At 47.5% G+C, this 21,010-nt stretch overlaps 1 protein-coding gene across 10 annotated transcripts in view; it reads right to left on the bottom strand.

Moving 5' to 3' along the window:
* SDK2 (sidekick cell adhesion molecule 2) overlaps positions 1-21,010 on the bottom strand; it is a 338,404-nt gene that overhangs the window by 72,866 nt on the left and 244,528 nt on the right. For all 10 annotated transcript variants that reach the window (XM_081849481.1, XM_081849483.1, XM_081849479.1 and 7 more), the window contains exons 4-5: positions 14,024-14,171; positions 5,672-5,805 (exon numbers count right to left, since the gene is read on the bottom strand). In XM_081849481.1, the coding sequence (XP_081705607.1) occupies positions 5,672-5,805; positions 14,024-14,171 (282 nt within the window). The remainder of the gene's footprint in view (positions 1-5,671; positions 5,806-14,023; positions 14,172-21,010) is intronic.

The following is a 21,010-nucleotide window of genomic DNA, read 5'->3' on the forward strand; positions in this document are numbered from 1 at the left end:
AAGGATTCTGGACCAGGTGGGCTTTAAGTCTGATCCTTCTCATCAGAGAGGAAAGGAAAAGCGGGAGCAGCAGCAAGCAACAGGATAAGCGCATAAAGCAAAATAATGGCTGTGATAAACCCCCCTTCCCCTGACGTGTTGGTTGGGATCGCAAGGTTGCTGATATAGCGGAATCCATAAAGGCGGGTGCTATGGTGTTTATTACACACTGAGGTACAGCACTCCAGATTAATGAGGCAAAGGAAGGGGAGGGGGGGGGGACATAAAGCCAAGTCCGGGAGACATAAAACAGCTGCGAAGTAAACATCATCTGGAGGGATGGAGGAATCGTAAGGCCGATTCACGTGGATTTCACAGCTTTGCCGGGAGGCAGAAATCAAGGCCATTCCCAAAGTGCTGGGAGTTATGGGGGAAAGCAAAGTTGGCAATGCTTAATGAAAGAGAAAGGTTAACAGCTACAGGGCCCAGATGGAGCGATTTGGACAAGTCTTTTATCAATCTCAAACCAGGGGCAGAGAGGAAGATTGTGGGATTAAGACTGTGTTGGAATCAGGGCTGGGCCTGCCGTTTGGGAGGGTGAGGATGCGTGCCTCAGGCCACAGATTTGGGGGATAACCATTATTTAGTTTATTACAGTGGAACCTCGTGTTACAGACGGGATCTGTTCCAGAGGCCCGTCCGTAACACAGAACTGACGCAAGCCAAAGTGCCGCGTCTGCGGGATGCAACACGAAAACACGTAACCTGAAGTGGATGCAACATGAGGTATGACTGTATTATCTTTTACTGCTGGGAAGGATGGCATTTGGATTTTGTGCTTCAGGTCTACCTCTCTGCGGGTGAACTGACAAAACTTTGGAGAAGGGGGAGGCGATCCCATAACAGGTGTGGGAAAAGGATGAAGGTCGGGTGAAGCTGAGATTTTTGCAAGATGCAGCTTCCCACCAGGATTCAAGGGGAGTGATAGATATGGGGGCAGCAAAGAACGGGGGGAAGGAGTAGGCGCTTATGTGTTGTGCTTGATAGACTTTGATAATGCTAATGTGGGGAGGGGTGGTTCATTCTTAGCGCCTGGATAATCAGTGTGGTGCTGATTACGCTAAGGCTGCAGGTTCGATCCCCGCATGGGACAGCTGCATATTCCTGCATTGCAGGGAGTTGGACTAGATCAGCGGTTCTCAACCTGTGGGTCCCCAGATGTTGTTAGACTACAACTCCCATCATCTCTGAGCTCTGGCCTTGCTAGCTAGGGGTGCTGGGAGTTGTAGTTCAACAACATCTGGGGACACACAGATTGACAAAGGCTGGACTAGATGATCCTCGGGGTCCCTTCCTACTCTACGATTCTATGGTATCCCCAGTATCAGCTTTGTTCCTTAATTCTATGATTAGATCCTCACTCAGCCATGAAGCTCACTGGGTGACCTTGAGGCAGTCACTGTCCACATTTCAGCACAACCTACCTCACAGGGTTGTTTTGAGGATAAAATGGAGAGGGAACAAACCTGCACAGGATCTTGAGCTACTTGGAGGAAAGGCAGAATACATAGTAGTAGTAGTAGTAGTAGTAGTAGTAGTAGTAATAATAATAATAATAATAATAATAATAATAATAATAAATTATTTATACCCCACCCATCTGGCTGGGTTTCCCCAGCCACTCTGGGCTGTTTCCAACAGAACACTAAAATACAGTAACCTATTAAACATTAGAAGCTTCCCTAAACAGGGCTGCCTTCAGATGTCTTCTAAAAGTTTGGTAGTTATTTTTCTCTTTGACATCTGGTGGGAGGGCGTTCCACAGGGCGGGTGCCACTACCGAGAAGGCCCTCTGCCTGGTTCCCTGTAGCTTTGCTTCTCACAGTGAGGGAACTGCCAGAAGACCCTCGGCGCTGGACCTCAGTGTCCGGGCAGAATGATGGGGGTGGAGACGCTCCTTCAGGTATACTGGACCGAGGCCGTTACATAGGTAACAACAACAGGGGCTTGTGACTCAAAGGTGAGTGTCATAACATCTGGAGGGCATCAAGTTGGCTAAGGCTGCCTTGGAGTGAAGAACAGCATATCACTGATGTGACATCCATATAGCTTTCTGTTCTCTGTGCTACAGGCATCTTGGTAAAGCAGGGATATTGTCTGGGTGGTGCAGGGAGCAGGGATGGGGGGCCTAAGCCCATGATGTAATTAGAGCCTCCTAGCTCTTGTAGCTGAGGCCCAAAGTGTCTAAATAAATTTGGAGCCGGCAGAAATGTTTAGTCAGCACCAGCCGGAGCTTCGCCAGAGATTTACTGCAAATTAAATTTGGGCCCAAGCCAGCAGAAGCGACGGAGAAGCCAGATGCAAAGAGATGCGGGCGACAGGCTGCGCTTTAGGGACCTGTTGGTCTGCAGGGGGAAAAAAACAACAGGCAAGACATAAACTACATCCTCAGCCCCTCTCGCACTTGGTTGTGGCTCTTTGGGCTAACATTATTTATTATATAAGCATTTTGGAACCTTATGGCCTGTGCCTTATTTATTCGCATAGTCCTCACCAACCAGACTATATGCGGCTGTTGTCCTCAAGAATGGGCCAGCGAGGCTTACTTGGGGCCAAGCCTCACTGGATGGAGTGTGTGGGTCAACACGCTGCAAGTGATTTGCCCAAGTCATACAAACAGGCAGTGGTTCAAACCATCTAGAACAGGGCAAGGGAGCTGTGGCTCTCTAGGTGCTGTTGGACTGCAACTCCCCAAACAGCATGGCTGGCATGGACAATTGTCAGGGATGATGGGGGTTGTAGTCCAACAACATCCAATGTGGCGCAGGTTAGCCAACTTACTTTAGAATGAGCACAGGCCTTGCCCACCTAGCTGTCCCTTGGCTTTGGAAGTGGCAAGGTTCTCACTGAGAAGAGGAAGTAAGGGAGGGGGGCTTAAGGAGGGAGTAAGGGGAAGAGGAGAGCAGGTTGGTGGGTGTAGTGGGCTTGGTGAGGAAAGTAAGCCAGGATTGTCAGCCCCTAAAGGTAAAGGTAACGGGACCCCTGACCATTAGGTCCAGTCGTGGCTGACGCTGGGGTTGCGGCACTCATCTCGCTTTACTGGCCAAGGGAGTCGGTGTACAGCTTCCGAGTCATGTGGCCAGCATGACTAAGGCACTTCTGGCAAACCAGAGCAGCGCACGGAAACGCCGTTTACCTTCCCGCCAGAGCAGTACCTATTTATCTGCTTGCACTTTGACATGCTTTCAAACTGCTCGGTTGGCAGGAGCAGGGACCAAGCAACGGAAGCTCACCCCGTCATGGGGATTCGAACCGCCAACCTTCTTATCGACAAGTCCTAGGCTCTGTGGTTTAACCCACAGCACCACCCGCGTCTAGACAATAATAAATAGGAGAAGAAATGTGACAGGCATCCCCCAGCGCATGCAGGTTTACTCGAAAGCAAATCCCACTGAGTTCAGTTGGAGCTATTCCCAAGTCAGTGTCTTTAGAATTGCAGTCATAGCAATGAAAAGTTCAGGCAGTAACTCTTAACGGAGAAGCATGCACATGTGTACATAAAAAGCATGCATATGCACACACAGTGCTAAATATGTGGACATCCCATCCAACGGTTACTTCCAAAAGTTCCTGACAAGCAGCATAGTTTCCTAGCGCACCACCCCGTTGCTGTTGCGAGCAAGAAATGGCAAGCAGAACCGGGTGCTTCATCCTTCTCCTGGTTCCTGCAGGATTTCTGCCTACCCCGCTAAAGGTATAGACGCCTTGGAGGACTTCCGGGATAGCGCGAACGGGTAATGGCGGATTCCCTCCGAGCCCCGGAGGGAATCGGCTCCGTCGAGGACGGGTCTTGCCGTGCCGGCGACACGGGGACCCTTAAAAACCGCAAGCGCGGAAGCTTGCGGACCTGGTAACTCGGTGGGCACCTCAAGCGCCCTCCCCGACCCGCGAAGAGCCTTTTTAAAGGCTGCGGAGTGGACTGGGGAGCGGCGTGGTGCTGAGAGTTCAGCGCTACCTCGGCGGAGCGAAGCCGCGAGCCATGACCGTAGAGCGCCGTCTTTCTTCCTGAAATTGGGACTGAAAAAAGCAACCCGTGAGTAGAAGGAAATTTTGGCACTAAAAGTTTTTATTCCTGAATTCGAGTACGATCGGGGGACGTGTCAAAAAGGAAGTCCACACTCCCCCCCCCACCAAAAGACTTAAAGTAAGGAGAGGAACACTAAGTCGGAAAAACTGTGGTGTTTAAAGAAAAAGCTTTCATAAATTGGATTAAAAAGTTAATTGTGCTGGAGTGAAGAGAGGGGAATTTCAGAGGTTTTTTTCTTTTGTTTTCTCTGGCTGACCCCCCCCCCCCGAACCCGGGCAGCGCCCTGTGTGTGAACCCGAGAGAAAGAATAAGGAGTTTGACAGCTGTCAAAAGAGCTGTCAAACGGATAGTTAAAACCTGGAACTGTGCTACAAATATATTTTTGGATTAAAAGTGTTACATTAAATTCACTGGAAACAAACTAATTTTGAACAACAAAGTAACGGACTGTTGGAAAAGAACCATGATGGAAATCCCCCTGGAGGGAACTAAAGACATTGCAATGGCGGCTGAAGGAAAATTACTGGCAGAGATAAAAAAAATGTTTTTTTTGGTGGGAGCTCTGCAAGAACAGAGCTCGGCTATGAGTGAACAATTGATGACCTTCAATCTTAAACTAAGCAACTCTGTTGATGGAATTAACCGGATGGAAAAAGAACCTGCAGCTGCAGAAGAAGAGATAACTTTAGAACTGGGGGAAAAAGAAGAAGGAGAAGAGGGAGTTCAGGAGGAAGAGAGTAATCAAAAGTCTGTAACTTTTGGGAACAAAAGAAATGAAGAAGACAACCAAAGGATTACAAATCTGCAAAGAAAGATGGAAGTCCCTGGAATAACTGGAATATCGAGCTATAAAAGAATGAACAAGTTTGATGGGGACTTATTCTTTAAGCTGCAACAGGGGAGATTTGTTGATCCTGGACAGAAACTGTTTCTGTTTGATTTGGAAGGAGGAAAATATGAGCAACTGGGGACAGAATTCCTCCGAGAAGAGAAGACCAACAAAAAGGACTATAAACAAAATTGGTGGAAAGAGACTAATTGGGGCCTAAGGGCCTCCGATGTGAGAAATCCGGGTTAAAAATATGGGAAGGGGCAAAAACCGGGGTAGGGGAGGGAGGGGAGTGTAGGGTGGTAAGACTCTGGGATCTAGAACTGAAATATTATAATTTTTGGTTCAATATATGATTTTTGGTTTAATATAAAGACCGAGGAATTTGTGGGAGAGAAATTAGGCCGACCTTAGAGAAAGGATTCAATGTATATAATGGGATATGATAAGTAAAAATGGAAAAATGATAAATTTTAAGAAAGATATGAACAATATTTAAGAGAAATGAACAAATAACTTGCTGAGATACTTAATGAAATTGGAAGGTGGGTAGGGGGGTGTGGGGAAGTCACTGAAAGAAGGTAATGAATGTAAGACTATGAAATTACAGATGTTCTGTTTTGTGTTTGTTTTATATGTGTGTGTTTGTCTGAAAAAGCTGAAAACCCAATAAAAAATTTTATATATAAAAAAAATAAAGGTATAGACGCCTTGCTAGAAAAGCTGTGAACTCCCACTCAGAGGTCTCTCCCACCTCGTCCCCAAGGGTCACTTACTCTCCACGGTGAGGGTGATGGGCTGGCTGGTTTTATTGTCTCCGTTCTTGTCATTCACGGCCTGCACATAGTACCTTCCAGCATCAGGTGCCACTGTCGATAGGATGACCAGGGTGTTCTCCAGCGTGATGGCTCTGAAGGAAAGGGAGGAAATGGCTTTAGAGCAGAGAGCGTCTCAAGTGCACCGGGTGCCCACATTAAAAGAGGTTGCTAGGAGAGGTGCACAAGTTTTGCTAGCTAGCCCACTGACTCCACCCAAGCTTTGCCACAAATAATCCAGCATGGATTATGAGCTCTGCTGCATTCTGGCGAATCAGAGCAGTGCACAGAAATACCGTTTACCTTCCTGCTGGAGCGGTACCTATTTATCTACTTGCACTTTGACATGCTTTTGAACTGCTAGGTTGGCAGGAGCAGGGACCGAGCAACGGGAGCTCATCCCGTCGCGGGGATTCAAACTGCTGACCTTCTGATCGGCAAGCCCTAGGCTCTGGTTTAACCCACAGCGTCACCCGCGTCCCTTATACTTAGGGTAGCCAGCTGCAAAAGAGGACACGGGTGAGTTTTTTGCACCTTTAATAGTTGTGTAGAAATGGGAATTTCAGCAGGTGTAGCTTGTTGCCAAAAGGCCCACTTCTGCTTAAAGGTTCAGGAGCCCTGTCATGTCTGCAGTTACCATAGATATATTAGAGCACCGGTGTCAAACACAAGGCCCGCGGGCCGAATCCGGCCCACCAGACCTCGTCATGCCGCCAGCCTTCACCTTTTATTCTCGCTTTGTTTTTTTTGACACAAGAAATCCGCCTCTTCAGCGCATGCACGGCAGCCTACAAGCCAGAGAACGTCTGCCCTCTAGCAGCGCCGGCCGCTGATGCGGCCCCCGATGAATTTGAGTTTGACACCCCTGTATTAGAGCAATGTTTAGGGGAGTGTGTTGGGTTCTTGCCTGAAAAAATGGACAGGGGGGCACTTCTGGAACTAAGCCACACCACTTGCACAGAAGCAAGTCTTTTTCTATCACGCAGGACTGCTGCTTGGCCTGAGCTCCCAGGACAGAGAGATATATACAGTCAAATAATAAACACACTCTACACCTACTTGCATAAATATCTGAAAGTGCATGCTTCCACTCAGGTATTTTTAGTGCTGCCTTTTTGGGAAAAGACCATCAGTGTGGTCATGATTTCATTTGGTGTATGCCTGGGATTGGGATACAGGCAGGTATGCAGACTGAGCACACATAATCTAATTCTCAAGTGTATATTTAAACACAGAATGCATATAAAAGCACATAAATGCAAACCTACCACCCTCTCATTTCCTGGATGCCTTGTGTGCAAGTATCTTTTCTTTTGGCAGCTAAACAAGCATACTGCCTTTCCTTCAAGGAGCTCAAAGCAGTCAACATGGGATTTCCAGGTAGTTTTCTATCCAGGTTCTTCTGGCTAAGGCTTGACCTGCTTGCCTTTAAAAATGGAACCACAACCAGTACCTGCATGTGTGCTCCTTGACTGGTGGCAATGGGGGGGGGGTGCATGTTAGGTTTAGGTAGTTGTGCATATGGTGTTTTTCACATAGATCTATATATGCATTAATGTACATAAACTAGGGTTGCTATATTTAAAAAAGTGAAAATTTGGACAGCTTTCGGCTGCAGTATTCCAGGTATGTCTAGAAAATTTGGGAGTGTGTGCAATTCTGCATACACACATGTAATACATGCAGGTGACTCCAGAAGACAAGCCAGCTGCAATCCTCAACCAAACATGCTGAAGCTACTTTCACCTCAAACAAAAGGCAAAAAATAAAATAAAATTCTTCCCCATCTCCTGGTGCCGGCCTTTAAATTACCCCAGTGACGAATTGCTCAGGAGGGAGAACAAGTTGGATGTTCCTAGATTAATAGTTTTCCTTTTTACAGAATGATCTAATCTGCTGGAGACATAAAATGGCTGGGGGAGGGGAACTATATTTTACCATCAAATTTGTGATAAAGGAGCTTTATCTTCTCAAACCGCCTTCACAAATGGAAAGGCAACCAGTTCACTTCCCGCATAATGGAGGTTACATATTCAATTGCACCACAATGTCTGTATACGGGAGAGAAACCTAGCAGTTCGGTGTTCACTCTAGGACGCCATGTGTACTTTTATTCTTTAAAGAACGTGTGTGTGTGTTTTCTGCTGTGCTTCCTAATGGAAGGAGGTTTTGGCAGAAGTGTGTTATACGGGTGCACAGCGCGTGTAATAAAACGTCACGTAATAAAGGGTAAATGCGTCTCTAGGGGCCAAATTAGATGAGATACTCGGGAGAGGCATGATCAGACCCCCTGGAAATATATATATATATATATATATATATATATATATATATATATATATATACACTGAAACACAGCTTTGGGGAGGCGGTGCTGCAAATTGAACGTGAGAGCAGTGGGTGATTCCTCTAGCCTTTGGGCTGTTTTTCCAATCAAATTTGGGCTCCTTGGCTGCATTCCACGGAGGTGGAGTTGATTCCGGAAGGTGAGAACAACTTGGCTGGCTTCCCTGTTAAGGTGCTTTGTGTAGTCAACACAACAGGCCTTTGCAGACATCAGCCTTAATCAGAGTTAGGGGACTGAGAAAAGGTTACAGGATCACACAGCCCAGAAAATGACAGATGTCATCTCCATCTAGGCACAGATTTCCTTTGTCTAGTTTGACCATGGTTCACTGTTATCTATGCACTGACGTTAGACATTAACTAATGCGGCGGACTGAGCTGAGCTGACACATGTCTAAACATGTGATAGGGGTGTAGAAGAGCCTTATAACATCTCTTGGTATAGGGGTGCGGAACAGCATCTCGATGGCAGAGCCACCCCCCTGTCAATCACCAGGCATCACCATAACATTTGGTGACCCAGCTTCAAATGAAAGAATCAAGAGCGCATGAATTTAAACCGGAAATGCGAAGGAAGGAATAGAGGTGCCCTTGGACTCCCAAGTCGTGGTGCCAACTTTCCCATGCTTGATGTCATTTATGATACCAGGCTGGGGAAAGGTGGGTGTGGTTCACCCAAAGCAGCCTGGTAGGCCAACCTCTGAGGCTGGTAGACCATTGCTTTAGTGCTAGTATTTGAGTTATATTACCTAACTTAGGGCTTATCCACATTGACCTTTGGCCCCATGCTTTCCAGGCACAGGTTTGTGCTTTGAAGCTGTGTCCAAGCGCTCCCCCCCCCAAGCCTTCCTTGCAAAAACCCACTCTTTACAGCTGAAGAACAACAAACGTTTGCTCTGGTTTGCCAGTAAAGAACAGCTTTCATACACTCCAATATTTCTCCAATGAAAATAGGGACGTCCTAGGGGAAAGCAGGACATTCTGAGATCAAATAAGAAACCAGGATGGCTTCTGTAAATTCAGGACTGTCCCTTGAAAATAGGGGCACTTGGAGGGCCTGCAACTTTACACAGGGAAAGTTCTGGGGTGCAAAAAAGAAGAGTGCTCAGACACAGGAGCTTTAAAACACGGACTTGTGCTGGAAAGTGCAGAGGAAACGTTAGTGTGGATAAACCCCTAAGTAGCTCTTATTACCCTTGCCGTTAGCAGAGGGCACACAACTGAAAGCAGAACAGGAGTGGCATTACTTATATCAGGCACTGGGAGGCTACATTTTAATAGCCTTGTGCCTAAGGGAAGCAGGATGGGTCGGAAGAGAGGCACACGGATAAGCACAAAGGAGGGAACTTGGGAGCAGAAAACAAGGCCAGAAACAGCAAAGAAGAAGGAGAAGAAGAAGAGGAGGAGGAGGAGGAGGAGGAGGAGGAGTAGTTTGGATTTGATATCCTGCTTTATCACTACCCTAAGGAGTCTCAAAAGGGACACGGGTGGCACTGTGGGTTAAACCACAGAGCCTAGGACTTGCCGATCAGAAGGTCGGTGGTTCGAATCCCCTAGCTCCTGCCAACCTAGCAGTTTGAAAGCACATCAAAGTGCAAGTAGATAAATAGGTACCGCTCTGGCGGGAAGGTAAACGGCGTTTCCGTGCACTGCTCTGATTCGCCAGAAGTGACTTTGTCATGCTGACCACATGACTTGGAAGCTGTACGCTGGCTCCCTCGGCCAATAAAGCAAGATGAGTGCCGCAACCCCAGAGTCGGTCACGACTGGACCTAATGGTCAGGGGTCCCTTTACCTTTTTAAGGCATCTCAAAGCGGCTAACAATCTCCTTTCCTTTCCTCCCCCACACCAAACACTCTGTGAGGTGAGTGAGGCTGAGAGTCTTCAGAGAAGTGTGACTAGCCCAAGGTCACCCAGCAGCTGCATGTGGAAGAGCGGAGAAGCGAACCCAGTTCACCAGATTACGAGTCCACCGCTCTTAACCACTACACTACACTGGAGAAATGAATGAAGCAAGAGTTAACAGGCAGACTCAGGAACACACAGTAGGAGATGAAGAGTGATACTGCTTAAGGAGCATAAGTGCAAAGTCCTTATGGCGACGCTGGGGCTAGCTGCCCCATTCATTGGATTGTGGGCCCCACATGCACTGCCGCATGAACACACGTATGCAACATTTGTCGGACTTCGCACACTTTCTATATGCTAATTCTGTGCGCCGGGCTCCACAGCCCCCAACTTTGTACCCTTTTGAGTGAGCTGTGCCTGGGAGCAAACAAGTAGAGAGTTGGCTGCTAGGAAAGCTTCGGCTCGTGAAAAATTACCCTTTGCCAGAGGGGAAATGCTGTATCGCACTATGAATGTGTCTGTCTGTATGAGGAGACATGGCAATTTTTCGCCCTCTTTCTTGAACAGAGTATTACAACCCTTAAGAAAGAGCGAACGCCCTTCCTTACGTCTTTCTCCCTCTCCGCCCCCCTTCTCTCCCAAATTCATTTTCTCCATGATAAACAAAGCCATTAGTTTATCAAGTCTATCTCCGGATTTTAATGTGATGCGCCTGAGACATCTGTTAAACATCCTTAATGTTAGTTTAACAAGGACACATTCTGCCGCATTCCCTCACACTTTCTCCCATTAAGAGGGGAACGTGGCAGGGTTCTCTCTGACAAACAGCCAGGCTAATGTGTCTGCCTCGTGCCTTTCCAATGGGGGAGAAGGTTGAGGAGAGGAGGTTGCGGCGGGTTTTCTTGCAGGATGTGCTTTGTGCCTCTTCCAGGGTGCACCTCTCCCTCTCTCAGAGTAGAAAGCATCCTGGCTTATCAATATTCATAATGCTGTGCATGTTGCCAAACCATATTTTTATCTATAGGCAACCTACTCAGACGCCTACCCTGGCATGCCATGTAACAAGCTGACTGCAACAATTCCCACATCCCTGTAGGTGTTGGGAAAGTTGTTACGCCTCTTCAGCATCCATGATGACTCTTGGAAGAAGACAACAGCTGAGAGCAATGCCGTCAAGGAGAGAAGGGAAAGACACAGAGAAACCCCACCCCCAGATCATCAGAGCAAGGGTACTGAAGATAATATGGCGATTGATGTCTGAGTTAAGGTTAAAAAAAGAATGTGTTTGCGTGTGTGTATGTGTGTGTAAGAACCTCTGCTCTTTCTTTCTAACGCAGCTGCGAATGTTCACATTTGCCGCTCTGTAAAGATTCATTCATTAGGGACGCGGGTGGCGCTGTGGGTAAAAGCCTCAGCGCCTAGGGCTTGCCGATTGAAAGGTCGGTGGTTCGAATCCCCGCGGCGGGGTGCGCTCCCGTTGCTCGGTCCCAGCGCCTGCCAACCTAGCAGTTCGAAAGCACCCCTGGGTGCAAGTAGATAAATAGGGACCGCTTACTGGCGGGAAGGTAAACGGCGTTTCCGTGTGCTGTGCTGGCTCGCCAGATGCAGCTTTGTCACACTGGCCACGTGACCCGGAAGTGTCTGCAGACAGCGCTGGCCCCCGGCCTCTTAAGTGAGATGGGCGCACAACCCTAGAGTCTGTCAAGACTGGCCCGTACGGGCAGGGGTACCTTTACCTTTACCTTTAAAGATTCATTTGCTTTATTCTTTTTTTTGGGGGGGGGAGGGAGGGATGCAACAGGAACTCGGGACCTGAAGTCAAGTGCTAATGACGGAGCAGAGTGAGCCCATTAACAAACTGAATAACACAGTCCTGGATCCAGGCCACAATTCAGCTCAATGGGATGCATAGAAAGGAACTGTTGCTTATCGCCAACAGAAAACAGGGAGTACAAACTAAGGAGCGCTCATCCAAACCGACCTTTTGCCCCACGCTTCCTAGGCACAGTTAAGCCACGCTTTCCTGGACGCAGACTTGGAAAGCCCGGACCTGTGTCTAGAAATGGGAGCAAAGGTAAATGTTTGATGAGCATCCAGTTTGTTCGAAGACAGCAGGAATCCACAGCTCCGTCTGCCAAGCCAACAGCATTCACCGGCTGGGGATTTCTCGCTCACGAGATGCCACTGCTGGATCCACTTTTCAAGGAAGGACCTCTTTGAACTCTCTTATGAATATTAATCAGCTGTAATTGCTGTGATATGGTTGACGGAGCCAGAATGGAAGGCAATTGGCATTACTCTGCGGTGTCACTGAGGCAGGGTGGGAACATGGGCCGTTACGCAAGTGGCTCCCGAGGGGACACTTAGCTGGCAAAGTGTGATGAAATGCTGGCCACCTTAGATGGGAATGGCATGCCTCCTGTCAGGGGAGCGGGAAAGCTTCTCTGGGTGCTTCTAATATGGGGGTGGGGGGCTTAAAACTGTAAATTGGTTGTTAAGGTATTGCAAGCAAGTAACTGGCAACAGGCATTTTAAAAAACTTATCAAATTTTCCCTGGAAAGGATTAAATTGGGGTTGGGCAAAAGGGCTGGCATTTTGATGCCAATGTCACGTGAACGCTGAAAAAAGCTGGCACATACCCCTTGAGATGAACAGGGAGACAAAGCAGGGATATCTGAGAGAATGAAAGCAATTTCCACTATTGGTCATGTTTTTTTGCTTAAAACAGAGGAAAGGTTTATGTGTCTGAATGCATGGACAATCTCCTTGCTTTGATAGTGCTTTTATGTATGTGGAGAGTAATGGTAAAGAACCTAATGTGGGTTTGTGGGTTTTGCTCTAGGGCAGAGGTTTTCAACCTTTCTGAGTCCACGGCTCCCTTGACCAACTGCAATCTTTCTGTGGCACCCCTGTGGGGCTCAGGAGCCCAGTTGTGTCATCCCTTGCCTGCACAGCTGGCAGCCCCTCGCCCTTTTTCATACACCCTCCCTTCTGGAGTGTTCCCTCAGCCTTCTCTCCTCTCCTCTCCCCTCTCCTTGAGAGTCCTCTGAGCAGCCATTGCTGCTGCCCCAGGTCTCTGAGATGCTGTTCCATGCCCCAAAGAGAGGTGCCTCTTCATGTGGGGCACCAAAGGGGCCTGGAACCTGTCTGACCATTCCCAACAGCAAGGGGTGGCAGACTTGCTTGTGTACTCTGAGACGGCCTGAACTCCTGGCCACCAGCACCCCCTGGCCAGCCCCAGAGCCACCACTCGCCTGGGGAGCTTGTAGCCAGGGCTGCTGCAACAACTGGGCAAGCCCTTGGGAGGCAGAGACACGAGAGGGCATTAGATGAGGGAGGGAAGGAAAAAGGGACAGAGGCCAGTGTTGCCATCATTCAAGGCACCCCAGGGTGTCACGGCACACTGGTTGAAAACCACTGCTCTAGGGGTTAGTGCCCCAGTTAATCTGTGAGTGGGCTGCTTTGGATGCCACCATCACGGTGGGAAGGAGAGGGAGCACAACCTACCATATTTTTCGCTCTGTAAGACGCACCCAACCATAAGATGCACCAAGTTTTAGAGGGGGAGAACAAGGGGAAAACAATTCTCTCCCTCTCTGCACAGCGCCCCTTCAGCAAAGCAGCAGGAGAAACGGAGCCCCTTCCATTTCTCCTCCCACTTTGCTGAAGGGGCGCTGCGCAGAGAGGGAAAGCTGCGCAGCGCCTCTCCAGTGAAGCAAAGCCAGGAGAGCAAGAGGGGTTGGTGCGCACCGACTCCTCTTGTTCTCCCGGCTTCAGCGAAAGCAGTGCGAAGCCATGGAGCCTGTATTCACTCCATAAGACGCACACACATTTCCCCTTACTTTTTAGGAGGGGAAATGTGCGTCTCATAGAGCGAAAAATACGGTAATTGTGCTTTTTGTCCCTCGTGCTTCTCCAGCTCATCCAAATGTGAACTTGCAGTCCTCCCCTCTATGTTTATCAAGCCAAACATGCAGGTGAAATAGCAGGCCTTTGAGGAGGATAATAAGAAGGCACATGGTTCCATTATCCAAAGTGTGTGGGTGCTGCTTTTCCCAAACACCTTCCAGCATTCTTTTAAACTCCGGTGGTTCTTCTAAAGGCCAGTTGTACTCACATGCGGCTGCTGGGAGGGATCTTGCGTCCATCACGGAACCATGTGACCTGCGGGCGAGGGAAGCTGGCGATGCGGGGAGCGCGGATGACGGCGGCTTCCCCGTGAGACACACTCTGCTGCTTCTCAGTCTCCTCAAAGCTTCCCATATCTAGGGAGGAGAAAGGAAGAAAGAGCAGCAAACAGGTTAGGTGCAAGGGCAGAGAAACCAAATACCTGGCATTCTTAGAGCCTGGCTGTACAGCAGGTAAGTTGTAGGCTCCTGTGTCCTCCACTACCACTACATTTAAAGACGTTCCCAAGAACACAAAGCTTTGCTATTCTCCAATTTATACATGGAGGTTCTATGCAAGTGGATCAGGAAGATTATGAGAACAGGGTGGTACAATGAGAACTTAAGATGCCACATGGTAAGGCAGAGTTTATGAGAAAAGGCAACTAGGCTCCTTCATACCTTCCAACTTTTTCTGATGCAAAACCAGGACATATGTCTTCCAGGACATACTCCTGAGCAAGTCACATGACTCACGCCTCACTCTCACCCTGAAAAAGCATTTTTTTTTCCAGGGCAAGAGTATGCGAGATGGCGGGACACATAATGGCTGCCAAGATCTCATGAGACAAAACGGGATGTCCCTTTTTTCTGGGGCACTTGGAATGTATGCAACTTATGGGTCACCAATCTGAACACAGCTTGCCAGATATGCATGGTATGGGCCTGATAACCCTCCTGTGCTTGTCCTCTGCCTATAACTATAAACGCGCGGTGGTGGTGGTGGAGGCAGTGGCTATCAAGTATGCTGCATGCCACAATGCAGTGCTCATGGGCTGCATTTGTATCCATGGGTCCCAGTTGCACAAGCCAGCAGTGCAGTGCAATCCAGCCCAGTGTCATCAAAATGCCATAATCTAACTTCATTAGAGGATTCCTGTGTTGGTTCGCAGCTGTCATCTTGACACCTGGAAATTTTATAGATTTCCTCAACCTTTACTTGGCTATGCAGCAAGTCAGCTCTCATGCGGTGCTAGTTTTGTTTTGGGCATGAATTGCTAAGTGCAAAACACACACTTATATCATGCCAGTCATGAAATGCTGCTATCTTTAAGTATAAATGGCCGGTTTTTCCTTGCAAAAATAGATGGGAAAGAGTACCTGGCCCATTCTCAGTCATCGCCCATGTGCACTTCGAAAGGTGGCAATTTATATCGTGTGAGTGAGCACCCTTCTTGGCTGACATGATACGATACGCGTTTTCTACTTGCAAATCGGTTCCCAGAGCACAAGCAAATCACCAGAAGTGGGCACAAGTTGCAGTGGAGAAGAGTGGCTCTTCTGCAAACAGGTATGGCTTTTCAGCGAGGCATTATTGAGCCCGTGCAGGTTTCTTTAGAACATAGATGGCACAAATTAATGTTTCATGTGCTTTAAATTGGCAATGACCCATGCTAAAAAGCAAATGTCTTGTTCTCCCACGCTCGATGCAATCTCCTCTGCTTATACACTTTGCCTATGCACGTTCATCTGTGCACCTCCCCTCCCAAACGCCCACACTCACCACCCTCCACTTACAGTTCCCAGGCCTGCCCCCCCTCCAACACTCATATAATCTACATTCAGAGGTGCCTTTCCCCTTTCCCCTCCTCACTCCATTTGATCAACAGTTACCTTGATGCTGCTGGGATGGAGGTCAGTGCCTCTTCGTGCAGCACAGCTGCTTGTGTGCTTGAAAATTTATAGAACCTTTAATAATAATAGTACTAATGACAAAATTGGGGGGGGGGGCGTGGGGAGACATTTTATTGACTTGCTTTAATTGCTGTAATTAAAAACGTGTAAAGAATCTCTTTTTAATGACTTGGCCATTAGCGTTAGCACAGCTGTCTGATTAATTTCCCATTAGCTGCCTGATTTGCCACCAACCTTTGGAGGGGGGGGGCTGCTTTGGGGAAGGTGGGGGGGGGAGAAGGTGATGATGGAGTGAATTAGGGGTGTTCAGATCTCTTAGGTGTGATCTGTAGGGCTTGGGTAATAACATAGGCCTTATATTGGTTAAATGCTGAGGTAAACTGCACACCTGGCCAGGCGCCTCACACACGCCAAGGAAGCACCATTTGACAACGGTGGACGGTGTCTGTCGCATTTGGAATGTGCCACAGCTTCAGGGGGCTGAAACCCCTCAGAGTTTGGGGCAGCTGATTCATGCTTCTTTCAGGAGTACCTGTTGCACCCCATCTCTGTCTTTGGGTGCTTCCAGGCGGAGGGGTGTGTGGTTTTTCTTTTTAAAAGCACTGTCCGCTCATTGTTCTCCTGCTGTAGGCTACACAACTTTCCACATTTCAACAGGTACACCACCCTCCCCTTCTATTATGTCAATATTTGCTCACTTTTTAGGGGATAAAGAGCTGCCCCTGAGAGCCCTGCTCACCATGGGGGAAAGCAGACACCCCCTTCCAGTTCTCTTAGCCACTTTCACCCACACTATACATTTAAAGAGGCGTGGGTGGCGATGTGGTCTAATTCTCTGCGCCTCTTGGGTTTGCTGATCAGAAGGCCGGTGGTTCGAATCTGTGAAATGGAGTGAGCTCCCATTGCTCTGTCCCATCCCAATTCCTGCCAACCCAGCAGTTTGAAAGCACACCAGTGCAAGTAGATAAATAGGTACTGCTGCGGCGGGAAGGTAAACAGTGTTTCCATGTACTTTGACTTCCAACACTGTGTTTTGTTGCACCAGAAGCGGTTTAGTCATGCTGGCCACATGACCCGGAAAGCTGTCTGTGGACAAACACCGGCTCCCACGGCCTGAAAGCGAGATGAGCACTGCAACCCCATAGTCACCTTTGACTGGACTTAACTGTCCGGGGGTCATTTACTTTTACTTTACCTTATTTAAAGAACTACTATGCCACTCTAACCGCCATAGCTCCCCGACACCCTAAAGAATCCTGGGAACTGTCTTTTGTTGAGAGTCATTAGGAAACCCTTAACGAACTACAGCTTTCAGGATTCTTTGGGGAGTAAGAGCCATGACGTTTAAAGTGGAATGAGAGTGCTTTAAATATATGGCATGGCTGTGACCAGGAGGTTTTCATCCTGTAGATGCAATATGATTTACAAATTCAAAGTTAGGAGATGTTCACAGATCTCCCCTTTCCCCCATTTTTGATGGTGATTATTTTCTTTTCCCAATTTTCAGTGGTTATTTTTCTTCCTGGCAGAGAGGCAGAGAGTCATGAAACTCAGCGTACTAAATCTTGGGGGGTGTCCCCTCCCCACAGCACTCCTTTAGGCTGCAAGCAACAAGGTGCTCCTTCCCTCCCCACCCCTCGCCAAGACGTTCGAGTGGCTGTCTGGATTTTAATTTTCTTTCCCTGCTTCGGCTCGTAGATCTTCATTCCCGAGAATGCTGATGAGGCACCAAGTCCACTTAAGATTATTCCTGATGGAAAGTGCTTCTAACAAGGAGCGTCAGAGGGAGGTTAAGCCCCCATCGTTGGAGATGTTGGCCTCAGGGCTTCCTGCACCTGTAATTTCATCATGAATCTTGTAACCGTGGAGGAAGATCCCTTAAAAAAACGAAAGCTGCAAGAGTCGTGAACGTTTTCGGTTTTTCTTCAAGCGATTCCTGGTTCTCTTAAGTGCGGGGAGATAGCTAAGTGCACAACGGAGAGTAACTGCCACAATACAGAAATTGGTTCTGGCACAGTCTTTGCAGCATTAACTTTGTAGCAGCAATGCGCAGCGGTGAAGGAATACACAATTAGAAAAGGGTGGGTTTTAGTTCTTTAGCTTCTGGATAGTGGAGTCGCTTAATGGGTGTCCTTATGTATTTCTTTTTTCTTAATTAAAAAAACAACAACACACAACCCAACAAACCCAGGAACCTCAAAGTATCTTTGAAGGTGCTTGTGCATTATTTGAAGCCTGACTGCAGGTTGTGAATTTTTAAAAATGGTGGCTCCTGCAGTTGTGGGCAAAGGATACGGAAGAGCAACATCAAAGGAAGAGAAGAGGGAATTAAGGCTTGGAAGAGTGCAATCAGCTATTGTGGTCCAGTGCTGAGACCAATGCTGAGACTTTCTGAGTTGTTCTTTCACCAGCTGAGATGCTCTCTTGCTTCTGATACCCACACACCCCTCCATGCTTGTAGATGAGACGCTCCTCCAAAGCATCTCTTTTATTAGGATTAATTAAATGGCATCTCCCTTTCCCAGGCGGTGCTTCTATAAGTCTGTGTAGCGACAGCACAAGAAGCCTTGCAGGTACCTTGTCAACATTGCCTGAGGCCTGAATTAACACACACACCCTGCTCCCGCTGCTCCTTTCCTCTGGTTGGTGGTCACGGCGCTTTTCTCTGCTTTCTTCTCCAGCTCTTGGCTCAGCAAGTTATTTCTCTTCTTCTCCGGGCTTTTGAAGTCCTCACAGCATGCACTGATCTGGCATGCAGAATCCGTTGTCAGACCTAGCCTTTTGGTGTCTGGGATCTGCTGCCCATGCAGCCCGCTGCTAACCTGGAAGAACCTAGCAAATCTCAGAAGAGAAACAAATTAGAACAGTGAGAAGAATCAAGGCCTGCTTGCCATTTCCAGCTGCTCCAGATGACTTGAGGGCTGAGCATTCATCCAGATTTTGTTTCACAAAGCTTATACGGAGGTCGGATTATACTCGGTCTTTATCATGCAGTTGTTTGCAGCGTGGCTATATGAAAATGTGCGTTTGTCCTGCAATCATCCTGATTTGCTTGTGGGATGTTTATACACCTTCCCATTAGTAGTTCATTGATTCCATTTAAGTTTGTGCAGTTAAAGTTGATCAAAGGGCTCCACTGCAAATGCATTTCCCCATCACTTTCTTAACTGTAAAATGTCTGATCCATCCCCACAGCAAAACCCCTTCCCAGAGACCCACACACCCACCAGCTGTGCTGAACCATGAAGCTCTCTAGCTAAGTGCCGCAGGAGGCAGCCAACTGAGCCACAATCTTCAGTCGCCAGCAGAAGATTTGTCATCTACACCCCGGCCTCTTCCACCCTACCTCCCCGCACGTCGGAGAGACCAGGGCTGATTTATATGGGCGGCTTGTCCCTGCGTCAGGCAATGGTGCTGTAATTGTTATAAACGTTGTTTGCTTTCCCTGCCTTCCAGAGGGTGCTGCCGAGAAGAACTGCTTGCTTTTGTTATAAGCCATCTTAGGGATTTAACACTTCAGGCAAACAGCCCCCTCCTCTTCCTTGGGGTGAGATTCACATGCAGTCCCGTTAATGTTCCTCCATGCATATTTGCCACTTCTACTCTCCTGTCTCCTCATGGCTCTGTTAGCATGGGGGGGGGGGCACGCACGACCCCCTCGCAACCTGCCTCCCAATCTTCCAATGCCCCTCAGTCCTGCTCTGTTTTCTTCCTGCAGCTCCATTACAAGGGACTAAAGATAAAGCTTTCACAAGTTCCCAGCTCCGCTTGCCATAGGAGATTTGCAAATAGGGATGACAGGGAGTGGGAGAAATCAGAAAGGTTCCCCCCCTTAAAAAAAAAAAAAGCAAATAGACCAACAAAGAAAGAAAAAAGAGACATTTTAAGATCTGTCAGCTTGGAGGAAAGGGGCATCGCTTTGGAGGTTCTGTCATTTGGCACTGCTACAAAAGGTCACTTCATTGTTGTCAGAGGATTAATAAAGTGTGATAAAATTGGAAGGTGACCTCTCATGGACAGGACATGGCTACAGAATACCCTTTCATTATTGCTGTATCAAAAATTCTGCAGCCGTCTGAGTGGTGTCCTTTACAAAGTCCTCTAATCTTGATCAGAAGAAGGTGAAAGAGGCCCAGGTTTGATGATGTTCTGTCCCTGCGGTTCATCACTCACCCTGTAAAGAGACTGTGCCTTTCTTTTAATTTGCATTCCTCCACCTCCACCTTCCAGCTGTTGATTCCAAATCCACTTTGCACTGCTCAACTGAAGAGCCCTTTAGCACCCAATAATTTCTCACCTAACATTTTGCTCACCAAGAGCAGCCCAGATCTTGCTGCCTGATGACCTTGACTACTTGTCATAAAGATATGCTGCAACTGAAACATTTCTCTCTCTGTGCGTGTGAAAGAGAAATCACACGTGATAATAAGGCCACAACTAACAAACCTCTGAAAAGAGCATTTCCTGATTGTGATGGGGAAAGGGGTAATTTAGACAAGTTTAGAAAAGGAGGACAGGAGGTGCTCAGAGCGGGAAGGGGAGTTGAAGGGCACATCAGCATTAGAAATGAACTAGCATTACAGTCATTCCCTCTTCCCATGAATTCTTTCAGACTGTCTTTTAGGGTTTTGGGAAATGATATATAATGAAATGAAGAAAATGTTTAAATGGGCTATTCCCAAAAGACCAGAAGCTTTTCTTATAGGTATAATAGGGAAGGATGTTCCAAAGATGATGACCGAATTATTAATGTGTCAACAGCAGCAGCTAGAATATTATATGCACAGAAATGGAAAGAAGAGAAGGTTCCAACGAGGGAGGAGTAGCTTTTGAAAGTAATGGGGACTATGCAGAAATGGCAAAACTGGCAGCAAAATTAAGATACCGAAATGACAAACTTTTCATATAAGAATGGAGGCCTTTTGTGGACTATTAAAAAACAATATTACAGTCAAACGAAATTCAGGGCAGGATTTGAGATAAAAGCAGTGAAAGAAAAATGACAAAATACTTGTAATAGAGAAACGTTTTGTAAGTTTTGTAATAGCTAAAGATATAATGCAGTAGAAAAGGTCTGAGTCAACTTATGAAACAATGTGTTCGATTTGAAGGTTATTGTGAAAATGTTTGAATGAAGGAATATGACATGACTGGGATTCTGTGAGAAGGCACATGATAGGTCTACACTCTAAACCAATAGCAGTTTAATGCCCGTTTTACTGTCATGGCTTTGCCAACCTACCATCACCAGGTTTCTTTGGGGCAAAGGCATGACAGTAAAACGGGCATTAAACTGCTATTGG

The sequence above is a fragment of the Podarcis erhardii genome (assembly GCF_964252035.2).
Source record: "Podarcis erhardii genome assembly, chromosome: 2".
In the NCBI taxonomy this organism is placed as follows: domain Eukaryota; kingdom Metazoa; phylum Chordata; class Lepidosauria; order Squamata; family Lacertidae; genus Podarcis; species Podarcis erhardii.